The sequence below is a fragment of the Gopherus flavomarginatus genome, chromosome 3 (assembly GCF_025201925.1).
Source record: "Gopherus flavomarginatus isolate rGopFla2 chromosome 3, rGopFla2.mat.asm, whole genome shotgun sequence".
In the NCBI taxonomy this organism is placed as follows: domain Eukaryota; kingdom Metazoa; phylum Chordata; order Testudines; family Testudinidae; genus Gopherus; species Gopherus flavomarginatus.
Genome location: NC_066619.1, coordinates 280,128,735 through 280,142,816, shown reverse-complemented (window position 1 = coordinate 280,142,816; position 14,082 = coordinate 280,128,735). Strand labels below are relative to the sequence as shown.

Below are 14,082 nucleotides of genomic sequence, written 5' to 3'. Positions count from 1 at the left end.
ATTACTGAATTTATCCTAAGGCAGTAAATTGGTAAATTGTGCACTATTTTAATTGGAAGGCCAACCTGCAGTGACTCGCTGATCATTTTAAAATCAAGATTGGATCTTTTTCTAAAAGATCTGCACTGGGAATTATTTTGGGGTGGTTCTCTGCCCTGTGTAATGCGGGAAGTCAGACTAGATGTCCACTGACAATGGTCCCTTCTGGCCTAGGAATCTATCAGTCTGCCTGACTACTAAATAATAAGTACTTCTCACAATAGTGCCATGCATCCATGGATACCTGCCTACATTGTGAGGCATCATTAAAATTTATAGAACAAATAAGGTGACCAGATAGCAAGTGTGAAAAATCGGAACGGAGGTAGAGGGTAATAGGAGCCTATATAAGACAAAGCCCCAAATATCGGGACTGTCCCGATTTTTATAGGGACAGTCCCATCACCCTACTCACAAACTCCTGTGAGACAGGAACTGTTAGAGTTCTATTAATGGATGTCGTCATTGGACTGCGCTTCTAGTTTAAGCGAAATAAAACACTATAAAACCTCTTAGGTGCACAATTAAACTTTGTACTGTGCTTTCCATGACTACCATATTCTTCATTAGAAAAGCACCTGTAAATAGTACACGTTTTTGACCTGAATTTGTCATCAGGCTGCATCTTTATAGTAATTTAGATTTTCTTTACATCAGTAAATAAAGTGACGTGGTTTAGCACTGGCCATCTTTGCCCTTGAGACATTTCAAGCCCAGACATGAGCAAAGGAGGTATGATTTCTCAGTTATATCATATGTGCTTGTTCAGAAAAGAAATTTCAAGTGTTTCAACCCCCTTCTCAAAGGACCCTATGGCCTTTATGTACTGCACTTGGCTTTCATTCAGCGTAGGCTGGTTTTGTGGCTGCAGATTAATAGGCCAGCATCTTGTTTGAGTCCTAAAATGACTCACTGATAAATCTTTTCACTTAAAAAAAAGAAGTTGCTTGCTTGACTGTCATGTTAGTCATCTTATTGCCCATGCTTTTCCATATGGTGGATTGAGTTGTTCCCGTCAGTGGCCATGTGTAACAAAGATTCCGATGTAATCAGGGTTGGATGGATTTCTGAAGGCAATATCTTAGTTGCTTCATGTGTTCGTTATCATTTGTATTGCAGTCATTTCTGGGAGCTCCAGTCGTGGATCAGGGTCCCATTGTGCTATCACTTTACAAATATATAACAAAAAGATGGCCCCCTACCTGAAGAGTTGATAGTCAAAGTAGTTAGAAATGAAGCTGTGAGGCTGGATTCTGCTTCAGGATTCACCAATATAAAACAGTTTACTCCAGTGAAATTACCATTTACATTAGTGAAACAGAGCAGAATTTGGTCCCTAGTCTACAAACCCAGAGCCCAACAGCAAAAAACAGTTGTTAGAGGAATACAAAGAAGTGCTGCTGATTCTCACTAAGTGCATCTGAATGCTGATGACTATATTACTAAAAGTTTTATTGGAAGAAGGGGCATATCTACAGTGTGTGTAGATTAAATGCAAAAAAAAAAAAATGCACAACCCCAAACCAAAAATGATCAAGAAACATTCTTAAAATTTTGCCTGTACATCTGGGGAAGTTCAAAAATGTGTGACTCCTACATCAGCAATAACCTCTGTCTCCATTGCGCACAAACACCTTTGCCTGTTGCTGTTAGGGTGACCAGATGTCCCGATTTTATAGGGACAGTCCCAATATTTTGGGCTTTGTCTTATATTGGTGCCAATCACCCCCACTCCCACCCCTTGTCCCGATTTTTCACCCTTGCTGTCTGGTCCCCCTAGTTGCTGTACATGCCTGAATAGGTGCAGCGTGACTAGGCTGTAATGTTGTGGTTGTAATAGCTGTGTGTGAAATCTCAAACGCGATGCTGCATTGAACATCTATTCTACCACTTTAATAATGAAGGCTGTAACTCAGCAAAGCACTTCAGCATGTACTTAAGTCTTGTTAAGCACAGACTGGGGGACGTTGTTAATTTGAAGCACTTTGCTGAATCATGCGCCCTATAAAAATGTCTATAAAGAGAGACATGGTGCATTTCTAGCAACTGCACATTCAAAGAAATGTGCTGATGTCTTGAGGAAGTGGGTCTTGTGGGATCCCATCAGACACTTCATACTGGGGGGAGGAAAATGCTAATGGTCAGAGGTCAGGGACTTATTTTTGTCAGTCCCCGACAAGTGTTTAAACAGCATCTTCTCTGTCATACATCCCTAAACAACTAACAGTAACAAAGAAAGCATACTCACAATTAACAATTTTTTGTATACTTTACCTCAATACTACTATCCCTCTAGACTCCAAATGAGCATTTCAATTAGACTTCTTAACCAGGATAAAAATTTACTCTCTTGCTAGCCTGAGAGCCAAACATGGGTACAAATATCCCATATGCAGGCAAGCCCTGAGGAGCCAGTAAGAAATTTAGATCTGATGACACTAGGCAAGCCTTTTAGAGCAGGGACTGTGTTTTCTTATTTGCTTTTGGAAAGCACCAGCCATGCGTGTGGTGACTCGTAGAGAGTTGTGAATTAGAAGGGTGTAATTCCATCCAGGGCGTCTGGTGTTGCGTCGCTGACTTTGATATTGCCATGTGATCCAAAGCCAAATTATTTTCACACTTTGCAACAGCTTCTGAAATGTTACTATGTAAAATGTGAGTGGGCCTTGTGCTTTCTGTGCATGTGTGGGGGAAGGTGGGAGAACCCTTCTGAACATCTGGTTAGTATGATTTCACTCTTACTGAAACCTGGGCTGAGAAGTCTGCCTCCCGTTTATTTCCTTCCAGAGCGAACAGGGGTATAGTTTGAGAACAATTTACAGATAACAAATGGAGTAGAAAGCAACAAAGAGTCCTGTGGCACCTTATAGACTAACAGATATATTGGAGCATGAGCTTTCGTGGCTGAATACCCGCTTCGTCAGACACATGTGATCTAGGAGAGAAGGTGTCTACTTTCAGTAGCCTATCTATAGTAGTATGTATTTCAGTTTGTGAAACTGGCTGTCTGATATGCCATGGGATACACATTCAAAACCGAATCCTATCAAAGGAGAAGGGTACCCTATCCCTCAGCCATCCAAACGTCCCCTCTGGCAAATGCCTGAGGAAATCTGGGCCTTGCCCCATGCCCTAAAGGCCAGCAGACTTCGGCTCTGTCAGATCAGGAAGTAAATTCCATGGGGGAAAAGGGTCCATCATTGAGAACACACTGCAATCAAAACCTTTCACATTTCAGTGTAGGGACTGTCATAATATTGCCAGTTCGAAGTATTCAAAAATCTTGAGTTGGACCCCAAAAGTTATGATTATATATAAAATTCTATTTTTTTTTAAGATGGAAGTGTTCTGGTTTCTGAGCCATCAGGAAGCACTTGAGTCACATTTTGGGGAGCAGTTTTTCCCCTGCAACTGTGTTGGCTAGAAACTTTCAAAAATGAAAACTGAGGTGACTCTGGGAACTTGGGCTTTTGTTTAAAAAAAAAATAAAACATTAAAGCAAATATTGCAAGACTGGAAGCAAAATTACAAGAGTTGACAGCACTCTAGCTCAAGCAGCCCAGCTGAACTCAGAGTTTTGTAGATCAGAGTCAACACCTTGAATGATCACACCATGGATGTGCATAATACTTCACATATAAGTAGGGTCATGAGGTCCCTCTCACAAGGATCTTGCCGTCCAGGACTCCAGTCCTGCAGTTGATTTGGGCATGTGGCCTTTTATGCCATGCAGAATCCCAGTGAATCTCTCTTTGAGCGTAGGGAGTTAGTCTGCTCTGCTAGTGTTACAGGATCGGGGCCCAAGTTAGGCAGGTGAGTGAGTAATAAGACCAAACATGTGGCATGTGAAGAAACAAGGGGACACAATATATTTTGGGGAGGGAGTATGCTCTTCCGAAGACTGCTGCTCATTGGTCGCTTGATCAGCATATGTTTAGGTGTGCCAAAATGCATATACATTTGCCCATCTATCTTGCACATTAAATTTTCGTGTTCCACAATTGCAGAAATTGGACTTGCAAATTGTCAGTTGTGTTTTAGTGGGCCATTTGCAGTTGCTGTGACTGTGCATGCAGGCTATTAAAGATCAAGCCCCGATAAGCATTGTACTTCTTGGAGGGGTTTATATTTTTTCTTTAAAGGGCAAATATGAGGGATGGTAGGCAGCATCACAGTGTAGATGACTGGTGGATAAAAAAACCTCTAAATGCCATCTTTAAAATTTACATAATTGTTGCACTAGGCTTGAAGGTAACAGGAAACCAGAATCCCTGCAGCTGGGTGTTAAATTGTAAAAGTAACTGTGTGTGAAACGTGACTTTGTTCATATGTAATGAAATTTAGTTTAACAGTGGAAAGCAGGAAATGTGGATGATAAACAGCCTTTCTTCACAGGATCCAGTAAAGTTTACCTCTGACTTCACCATACATAAGCCTACCTTGTAAATTTATTGTGTGGTTTGGCAGGCTCTTGTGAATGTCTTTTCCTCCCCACTTTTTATGGGATCTCGTCAGACCTTTGGCTGTCTTCTCATCTGCAGCTCATCTCTCTTCAGAAGCAAGGAATCCAACTTCCCAAGAGCTCTAAATGTTCTTTGTCCCTTTTTTATGCAATGTTGCAGAGGAAGATGATGGAGATGAGGCTGCAGAATTTCAATTGTCTGGAAAAATCGGAGCAAAGAAACAGAGGAAACTAGAAGAAAAACAAGCCAGAAAAGCCCAGAGAGAGGTGAGTGTTTTCTGCCATGTTTAAAGCACAAAGCAAAGGGCAGGTGATAGCTGACGTAGAGGCGACAGGAGTTGTTCTTTGGTCACAGAAGCTGAGAGTTGTATCGAAAAAAAAATACCCGCTTTGTCTCAGAAGCCCAGCCTCCTCCCCTCCATCCCACCCCCCTGTCATCTGGAGTTCTGACAGTTGTGGGCTGGCACGCTGTTTCCAACCCCCCCCCCCCTCCCCAAAAGGGAGCATAGGGCTCTGTAGAGCAGTTATGGAATATCTGTGCAGTGCTCCATGCTCACCCATAGGGGGAGGGTTCCCCTTCCTCCACGCACAGCCTTGTCCACTTGTTCCTTGGGGATTGGGTGAGAATTTGGTGACATAGGCAAGCTGTGTCCTTGCAAAGCCCATTGAAGTGTGTAGGAGCTGAGCATTCAGTCCTTAGGCCAGAATTCAGCAGAGAGCAAACAAAAAACCTAGAAACCAGACATCTCTTTGCTATGAATATTCGTCTGTTTCCTAAATTCTAGCCGGGGTGGGTTGGGTCACAGAAACCCCCTTGGGATCTGCCACCTATGTGCTGGGACTACCTCTGAGCCCGTTTTCCCTGTCAACTTGGGACTTCGGTACCTTGCCCTGTATAAGCCAGACACGCTTGCCTGCTGCAAACACAGATCCAAGTCTGAACCACATGCCCCACAAGCTGCAGGCTTAACTGAAAACAGCTTAAGAAATGCTTCTGTCTCCAGCACTCAGATACCCAGCTCCCAATGAGGTCCAAACCCCAAAGAAATCCATTTTACCCTGTATAAAGCTTATACAGGGTAAACTCATAAATTGTTCACCCTCTAACAGTGATAGAGAGAGAGATGCACAGCTGTTTGCCCCACCCTTGGTATTAATACTTACTCTGGGTTAATTAGTAAAAAGTGATTTTTATTTAATATAAAAAGTAGGATTTAGGTGGTTCCAAATAAACATCCCATGCACTGCTGTAGACTAGGGACCGAGTGGCTTCAGAAAAGGACCTAGGGGTTACAGGGGAGAGAAGCTGGATATGAGTCGACAGTGTGCCCTTGTTGCCAAGAAGGCTGATGGCATTTGGGGCTGTATAAGTAGGGGCATTGCCAGGAGATCGAGGGGCATGATCATTCCCCTCTATTCGACATTGGTGAGGCCTCATCTGGAGTACTGTGTCCAGTTTTGGGCCCCACAGTACAAGAAGGATGTGGAAAAATTGGAAAGAGTCCAGCGGAGGGCAACAAAAATGATTAGGGGGCTGGAGCACATGACTTATGAGGAGAGGCTGAAGGAACTGGCATTGTTTAGTCTGCAGAAGAGAAGAATGAGGGAGGGATTCGATAGCTGCTTGGAACTACCTGAAAGAGAGTTCCAAAGAGGATGAATGTAGACTGTTCTCAGTGGTACCAGATGACAGAACAAGGAGTAATGGTCTCAAGTTACAGTGGGGGATGTTTAGGTTGGATATTAGGAAAACCTTTTTCACTAGGAGGGTGATGAAGCACTGGAATGGGTTACTTAGGGAGGTGGTGGAATCTCCTTCCTTGGACGTTTTTAAGGTCAGGCTTGACGAAGCCCTGGTTGGTATGATTTAGTTGAGAATTGATCCTGCTTTGAGCAGGGGGTTGGAGTAGATGAGGTCCTGAGGTCCCTTCCAATCTTGATATTCTATGATTCTAAACAGAACTAAGTAAATTACCAAGCAAAACAAAACAAAAACATGCAAATCTAAGCCTAATACAGTAAGAAACTAAATGCAGATAAATCTCACTCTCAGACATGTTCCAATAAGCTTCTTTTGCAGACTAGCCTTCCTCCTAGTCTGGGTCCAGCAATCACTCACACCTCCATAGTTACTGTCCTTTGTTCCAGTTTCTTTCAGGCATCTCTTTGGGGTAGAGAGGCTCTCTCCTGAGCCAGCTGAAGATCAGATGAAGGGGTTCCCCAGGGGCATATATAGTGTTTCTTGTGGGTGGAGACCCCTCTCTCCCACTGTGTAGAATCACAGCTAAAAGATGGAGTTTTGGAGTCATATAGGCAAGTCACATGTCTATACATAACTCAGTTCTCTACAGGAAGTTCTCAGGAAAGCTCAGATGTGGATTGACGTCTGTCAAGGTCCATTGTTAGCCGAGTACTTCCATTTACTTGAATAACCTCTTCACGCTATCAGAGGGGTAGCCGTGTTAATCTGGATCTGTAAAAGCAGCAAAGAGTCCTGTGACACCTTATAGACTAACAGACGTTTTGGAGCATGAGCTTTCGTGGGTGAATACTCACTTCGTCAGATGCATCGGACCCACTTCACACTGTGTTGACCAAATCTGCCTTAGGTGCTTTCTACAGCAGACACTTCAAATACAAGCATAGAGCCAATGCTCATAACTTCAGATATAAAAATGATACATGCATGCGAATAGGATGAATACATGCAAAAGAACATAACCTTTGCAAAGAGATGTTACATGGCATATCTAGCATAAAACATATTCCAGTTATGTCATGCTCAGTGGTTGAGCATTGGCCTGCTAAACCCAGGGTTGTGAGTTCAATCCTTGAAGGGACCACTTGGGGATCTGGGGCAAAAATCAGTACTTGGTCCTGCTAGTGAAGGCAGGGGGCTGGACTTGATGACCTTTCAAGGTCCCTTCCAGTTTTAGGAGATAGGCATATCTCCAATTATTTATTTTATTTATTTTTATAAGCATATTTCTGTAAAGCATTATGGGGTGCAACGTCACACTAGTTCTGCATATTAAATTACCAGTTGAAACACTCTGGATTTTTCAGTTACACTTGTTTAACTGCTGTAAGTCCAGGGGTAACTAATCAGCAACAGCAAACCCTCCTAAAGCACATTAGTATATGACTCAAGTTTTTATACGTTAATTTCTTTTTCCTGTTCTACTTTACTGGCCTGCAATCTCTGTAACCTGGAGTATGGTTTGCAAAAACTTTATGTAACTGCAACAGACTTTTGCGTAACAGAAAAGGCGCTCGCCACAGTACAGAGTGAACAAAGTCATAATAAGAGAATTAAACAAGTCTGAGCTGAAATTGACCTCTGCACAGGATCAACACAAAGGCACTCAAATCCCACATAAGCCCTTCTTTAAGAAATGAAGTGGTGCCCAGATTTTACACAGGGATTAAATTTACCTCAGCTTGCTGTGGTGATATGTGCTATAGATAGTATTTGCTACGATATATGCTATGTGATATATGTGTAGTCTTTCATTACAATCCTGTCTTCTCCTGTTCATAACTTTAACCATTTTTGGTTTTTAGTTTCCAAGCTTGATCTTTTATGGAAAGTTTGAGCAAAATCAACTAAGTTACTTTGGAATTAGATCAGTGGTTTTCAACCTGTGTTCCACAGACCCCAGGGGGCCCACAGACTAAGATTTCCAAAGGAGTCTGCACCTCCATTTGAATGTTTAGGGGTCCACAGAAAAAAAGTAGAAAACCACTGAGTTAAATAAAGGGTGCGTGAGGGCAGAGGAGAGATCCGTTGTTCCATTTTCAAACAAGCTGATTTTCTTTCTCTCTTTTTTCCATGCAGATAACTCAAAACACCTGACAGTTAAGTTGAAACATTCCAGGTGGCACATTGTCAGTGAGGATGAGTCTCCTAGCTATTTAATTTAAAAAACACAAATTAGATCAAGTATTTTCTGCGAAGGGGAGAAAGGGGAAATAAGAAATCAATATCAAGATATTTTAAGCAGTAGTCTAAATCATCCATTTTGAATTATTTTTTTCTCCTTGGAACAATTTGTGTGTATTAGATATAGTGGCTGGTTATTTTGAGGGGGTATGGCAGGGATTCTTGTGTTTTAACTTAAATTTAATCTTCCTAATAGTAAGATTTTCATTCCTTATCTAGGAGAGCAATTTCTCCATTTTTAACTGTAAAAATGTGCTTTCATTGTATGAATCCTTTAAAGGATGCCATTCAGATTAATAAGAACAAAATTCAAAGTACATTATAAAACATAAACATTTTACATTTGCAGTTTGGTTTTTTTAGATTTAAAGTGAAAAGTCAATGGTTTTATCACAGTATTCTATAGCAAAACTACAAAAACAAGCTAATACATGCATTCAGTGGAGGTGAAAACTTTGATAAGAAACTGATATTTTAAATTTCCATAGGGATCGTTTATAAACTGAGTGGAAATACTAACATTCGAAACAAATGGAAAACCCAGATGATGACAAACTAGAATAGCTTCTCTTTTTAAAAACATCAGTTGTGTATTTCTGGACACAAGAGTCCAGGAAACTGATGAGAGATAAGTGATGCTCGTAAATTATGAAACCAAAGATTGAGAGAATAATTTATTGCCTTTTTTTTGTTTAGGCTGAAGAAGCAGAGCGTGAGGAGCGGAAAAAACTCGAGTCAAAGAGAGAGGAGGAAAGGCGGAAAGAAGAGGAGAGAATACGCCTTGAAGAAGAAAGACAAGTAGGACTTGACTGAGTTTGTAGATGGAAATTCTAAAGCAAATTTTGCCCTTTGTTATATCTTTAGTACAAAGAGGGCTGTATGCAACCTTCAATTGACCTGAAATCCCCGCTGGTGTTAGGCACTAACACACAAGCCTGTGACTTTTGTTGCATAACTATTTGTATTATGATAGTGCTGAGAGGTCCCAACCAAAATCAGGGCCCTGTTGTGTTAAATGCTTGACAGACACAGTCCTTACCGTCGAAGTAGGCAAGACAGACAAAGGGGAAGTGACTAAGCCCCAAAATCACACAGCCGGTCAGTGGCTAGAACTCTCATCTTCTGATTCCCAGTCTAGTTGTCTGTCCACTACTCCACACCTGCTCCTTTTGTGATATAACTGTGCCATTAAAGAGTTGTCTGGTCGATTTGCTGTGACAGTGAATGCTGACTTAGACAGCCATCCAAGGGACCAACAGGAAAATGCATGGCCATGAGGGAGTTTACTTAATGAAAGAGGTCCTATCAAAGTATAATGGGAACTTTGGTGAGGTACTCCGGATTGGTCTCTTAGGGGAGGAGGCTGGTTATCAGAAAGGCTTCTTAGCCCAGCGTTCACTGTAACTTTAAATCCATGTCGTGTAGGGAGTGACAGACTCACCAGAGCTGGCAGGCTAGACTGCAGCAGCACCTCCTAGGGTATTGCAGTGTGAATACTTATTTCGGAAATCTTTAAAAATGAATATTAGTGAGTGAAGTAAAAGCGATTAGGAAAAGCAGATACTGGGCATACATCAAAGCCTCTGTTAAAGTATCCCTTCAGCTAAGGGGCTGGAAGGCAGGCAGTTCTTCCGAGTCTTCTCTGAGCAGCAGGGACCACTGTGGTGACAGCTAGTGGCTAAGAACAAGCTTCATATTCTCTCGGGCACTTGAGCAAGCCGTACAGAAGCTTTAGGACGTGCATCCAGGGGTGAGTCTCTGTCAGATGGCATGCGGCATCATGCGTTGCATTCGCACCTACCAAAGGGACCAGAATACCTTCTGAGTCAATTGACTGGCATACTCGGACGAGGACGCTGATTTGTGTCTGTCTGCTTGCAGTAAGCCAGTTTATTTTAGTTGCCCAAAATAGGGGTTGTGTATGTTGATATCAGAAAAGATGAGTCACTTTGCCTTTTAACATGCTGGGTTGAATGCAAAGAACATAGAGTGTAGGAAGTCTTTTAAAAGTGTGATTGTTTTCCCAGACTTTACATAAGGAAACTAACAGAGGACTCCTAAAATGCTCTCATTTTTCTGCCTAAACAGAATGTTTCCGCTTTGGTTATCCATTGAAAAATTCCTTCCTCGCTACTGTGATGTGGAAAGCTTCTGGGCTGTTAGTTTTTTATGAATGATGAGAGTGTCATCCAGAGTTATTGTAGCAGAGATTAAGAGAGCAAAAAACCCAGGCGTTTTGGAGGGTTTATATATATATGCTTGTATTTCAGGGAATAAACAACCTCTAACTCATGGGGCTCAGGAAGAAACATTCTCAGTGAGCAGGTTATCCAATAACAACCCACTCCACAGTTTCTTGCACCTTCCTTGGAAACGGGTGATACTGGTCACTGACAGAGATGTGACACTGGACTAGACAGAGCATTGATCCGATTCAAACAAAACCTTCTGATTTCAAAATCTGTCGTCAAATGCAACCACCGCAGCAGGTGGATTTCTTACCAGGAAGGCAGTTTGTTCAGTATGGCAAGCTATCTGAGAACAAGCTTCCTTAGCGAGGACAGAGGCGGTGGCAAAGGGTATATTGCTGTCCTATGGCTTCCTTTGCTTTCAGTGGCAATACCTTTAACTGGTATTAGCATGAAAGCTGCTTAATAGAGTCCAGTCAACCAGTGTTAAGGAGCTGAGTGGTAGGTATGTGTGGAACTTTACACAATGATCTCTTCATATAGACTTTGCCACATTAAAAGGAAAAGACCAAAGCAGTCTTTGCAAAATTCTACTCACCCAAAGTGAATCAAATACCATTTTTTTTTTTTTCATTGTCATTGTTCATAGTTAAGTGGGAGGAGGAAAAATATTTTTGGTGTCTGAGCTGGGGTGTTTTTTTTTTTGTTTTTTTTTTTTTGGCAGCTTTGCAAGGCTAAGGAAAAAGATGATGAATAAAGACTCTCAGGCTCCTGAAAATCCCAGCCTAAACAGAACTACTATGGTTTTAGTCATCTATTATTTAAACAGTATCTTAATGGATCCTTTCAGCACTTTCCTTCAATAGTCTTGTAACTTTAGTGGGGACAACAGGTCTACCCACTAGGCTGGCACGTCAAGGGTATTCTACTGCCTTATGAAACTCTCACACGGTTTTTAAGCAAATGAATTCCATTTCGTCTGAGAGTACAGTAGGCAAATAACCACCAAATGCTCTGGACTCATCCACAGAGCAAGCTGCTCTGGCCACATGTAGCCCCTGAGTTGAGTTGGACATCTGTTATAATAGCTGCTCTTCCCGGTTTTGACTGTTCTCTGAATCTTTAGCAGGAAGTGGGACCCTTCTAGTGCCCTGGCTTTTTACCCAAGACTTGTTAAGCAAAAGCTCCTGCTCCAGTCAGTGGACAGAGTAGTGTTTACAGGGAGGATCACCATAACAGGAATTTAACCTGTTAGTATAGGAGAACGTAAGACACTAGCTTCCTCACCAGCCTGAGGAATTATCACCCACACCACGCTAGACTTCGGCTCTTGGTTCTGGGCTCCGCTTATTGTCCAAATGGCCACAGACCCTCAAAAGACAAACAAAACCCCCAGCTGGGTCTTTCTACCCAGCCGTGATGCCCAGGGCTTACCATCTGGGGTCTTCCTCCCTCAGGGACTGCTGCAGGAGGCTGTTGCTTCCTGCATTCCCCCCTCCTCAAGGGAGCCGATTGCTAGCCACTCCCTTTACAGCTAAGTCTGATAATTGACCAGGCCAGGCTGGCCCTTAAAGAGGCAGGTCCACCCTCTTACAGCGAGAATAAAAGGAGTTAACAAATTTGGTAACTGTAGGCCCAAATGCAAGTGTTGTGCTAACAGAGAGAGGTGTTCCCTGCACAACACTGTAGCTTTCGGGTCCTTTTACAGACTTGGCCTATGACATCAAAGGTCAAAATATTAACCTGTTTGACCCCTTTATCTTTCACAAGAGCCAAGGAGAGATGATGCTGTTTGCAGACTGCCTAAGCTAGAATGTGCCATTCGTACTTCCCTTTTATTTAAAGAAAAAAAAAAAAAAAGGGTGGGGGGGGGAAATTATTGCCTATCAGAAATTTAATGTCTGAAACCAAGTCTTGTGGGCAGCACACACACACTGTTCCTACCCACCTACATCAATTAGAAAATGGAAAGGCCAAATTACTAAAGGTTTATGCAACCAGAGATTGATTAGTCACGAGTTAAAAAAGGGAGAGGGGGCAGTTATGGAGCTTTGTATCTCCAGCTCTGCATTCAGTTTGAGGCAGGTGCTCTTGGTACGGACGCTTCTGTTGCAGAGTCATAATCCCAAAAAGCACAGTGAATTCAGAATTAAGAGTTTAGCTAAGAAATTGTACTGAGTCTTCCTGATGTCCTGATCCTTGCCTCAGATCCATCCAGTTACTCCTGCAATTCAGGGTAGCTCAGCCATCTGTCCTTAGGGTTTTTGTGTTTTTCTTCTCATCGATTTCAAGGAAGATGTTTAGGAGCAGGGATGAAGGCAAGTAGCAGTCATGGATGTGAAGGGGAACATATTTTGTACATAGTGTTAATAACTGTTTCATGTAATATAAATTCTAATATATGAACCCACTATTTTTTCACATGGACACTGTACATGCCAGAGGAACACCATGATTTATACATGCAAGAGAAGTTTTTTAAAGACTATTTTCCAAAGGAATTAACAAACGAGCAGTAAAACTCAGTGAGCTAGTTGAGTTACCTTTAGAATTTCTTCCTTTTGTGTGCATCTTAGAGAGAGTTACCAAAAGAGATTTCTCTTTCCATAAGAGTTGACATTCACATCCTGTAGGAGATGCTGTTCTTTTGGCCTGCCTAGAGAAGTTAGCTACACCCAAAACATACCGATTGATTCTCTCCAGTGATCCAGACAGTTTGATGGCCCAGGAAAGTTGGTCAAAAGTTAGGGTGATTCCTGATTGGGTTACTGTACTTACGATTTACAAGATCCAGTCACTGAATTGACTTGATTATAGATGCCCTGCAAAGTATTCACTTATAATCTCATCTTATCTATTAACCCACTACTGTGAGTGGTTTGAGACAGGCAGTTTAATGAAAATTGAGAATCTTGAAGACAAGTGAAATCCCAGAATCGCTCTGATTTATCTCTAGTAGGCGGATGGATAAATACCGTCTATTCCTTCTGGGTAACTGTTTTCACAGCATTGCATAAAACTTAGCTGTAAACGGAAACTGTTCTTTAATAGGAGTCATGGGCACTAAAATCTCAAACTTTGTGAGAAAATAAACTCACTGGTGCTATTTTAAATGTAAGTATTTATATATATAAAAATAAAATGTGGTTGCCCCTTAGCTGCAATGTTGCAAACTAGAGAATATATTTTTAAATTTTCTAAGTTTCCTTTCCAGTGTTCTGGTGACCTGATTGGCTCCGTCTGTGAAAAAGCTCCTTTATGATTGGTATTGGCTTCAGCGGTGTCTTACCCTGGGGATTTCCCTTTTACCCTTGGAGTTTTTTGGTGGTGAAATGGTTTACCGACCGACACCTTATCAATGAGAACTAACTTCCTCTGATCTTGCAAAACAGCGCCCTTCGTGAGCAATCTGCAACGCTTTTGTGTAAAGAGCTTGCTTTTCTGTGCAC

The 14,082-nt window shown here is 41.9% G+C and overlaps 1 protein-coding gene across 1 annotated transcript in view; it reads left to right on the top strand.

The window, feature by feature from the left end:
- DDRGK1 (DDRGK domain containing 1) overlaps positions 1–14,082 on the top strand; it is a 50,642-nt gene that overhangs the window by 18,468 nt on the left and 18,092 nt on the right. Inside the window, exons 3-4 of the mRNA XM_050943437.1 lie at positions 4,662–4,768; positions 9,141–9,242. Coding sequence (XP_050799394.1) covers positions 4,662–4,768; positions 9,141–9,242 — 209 coding nt within the window. The remainder of the gene's footprint in view (positions 1–4,661; positions 4,769–9,140; positions 9,243–14,082) is intronic.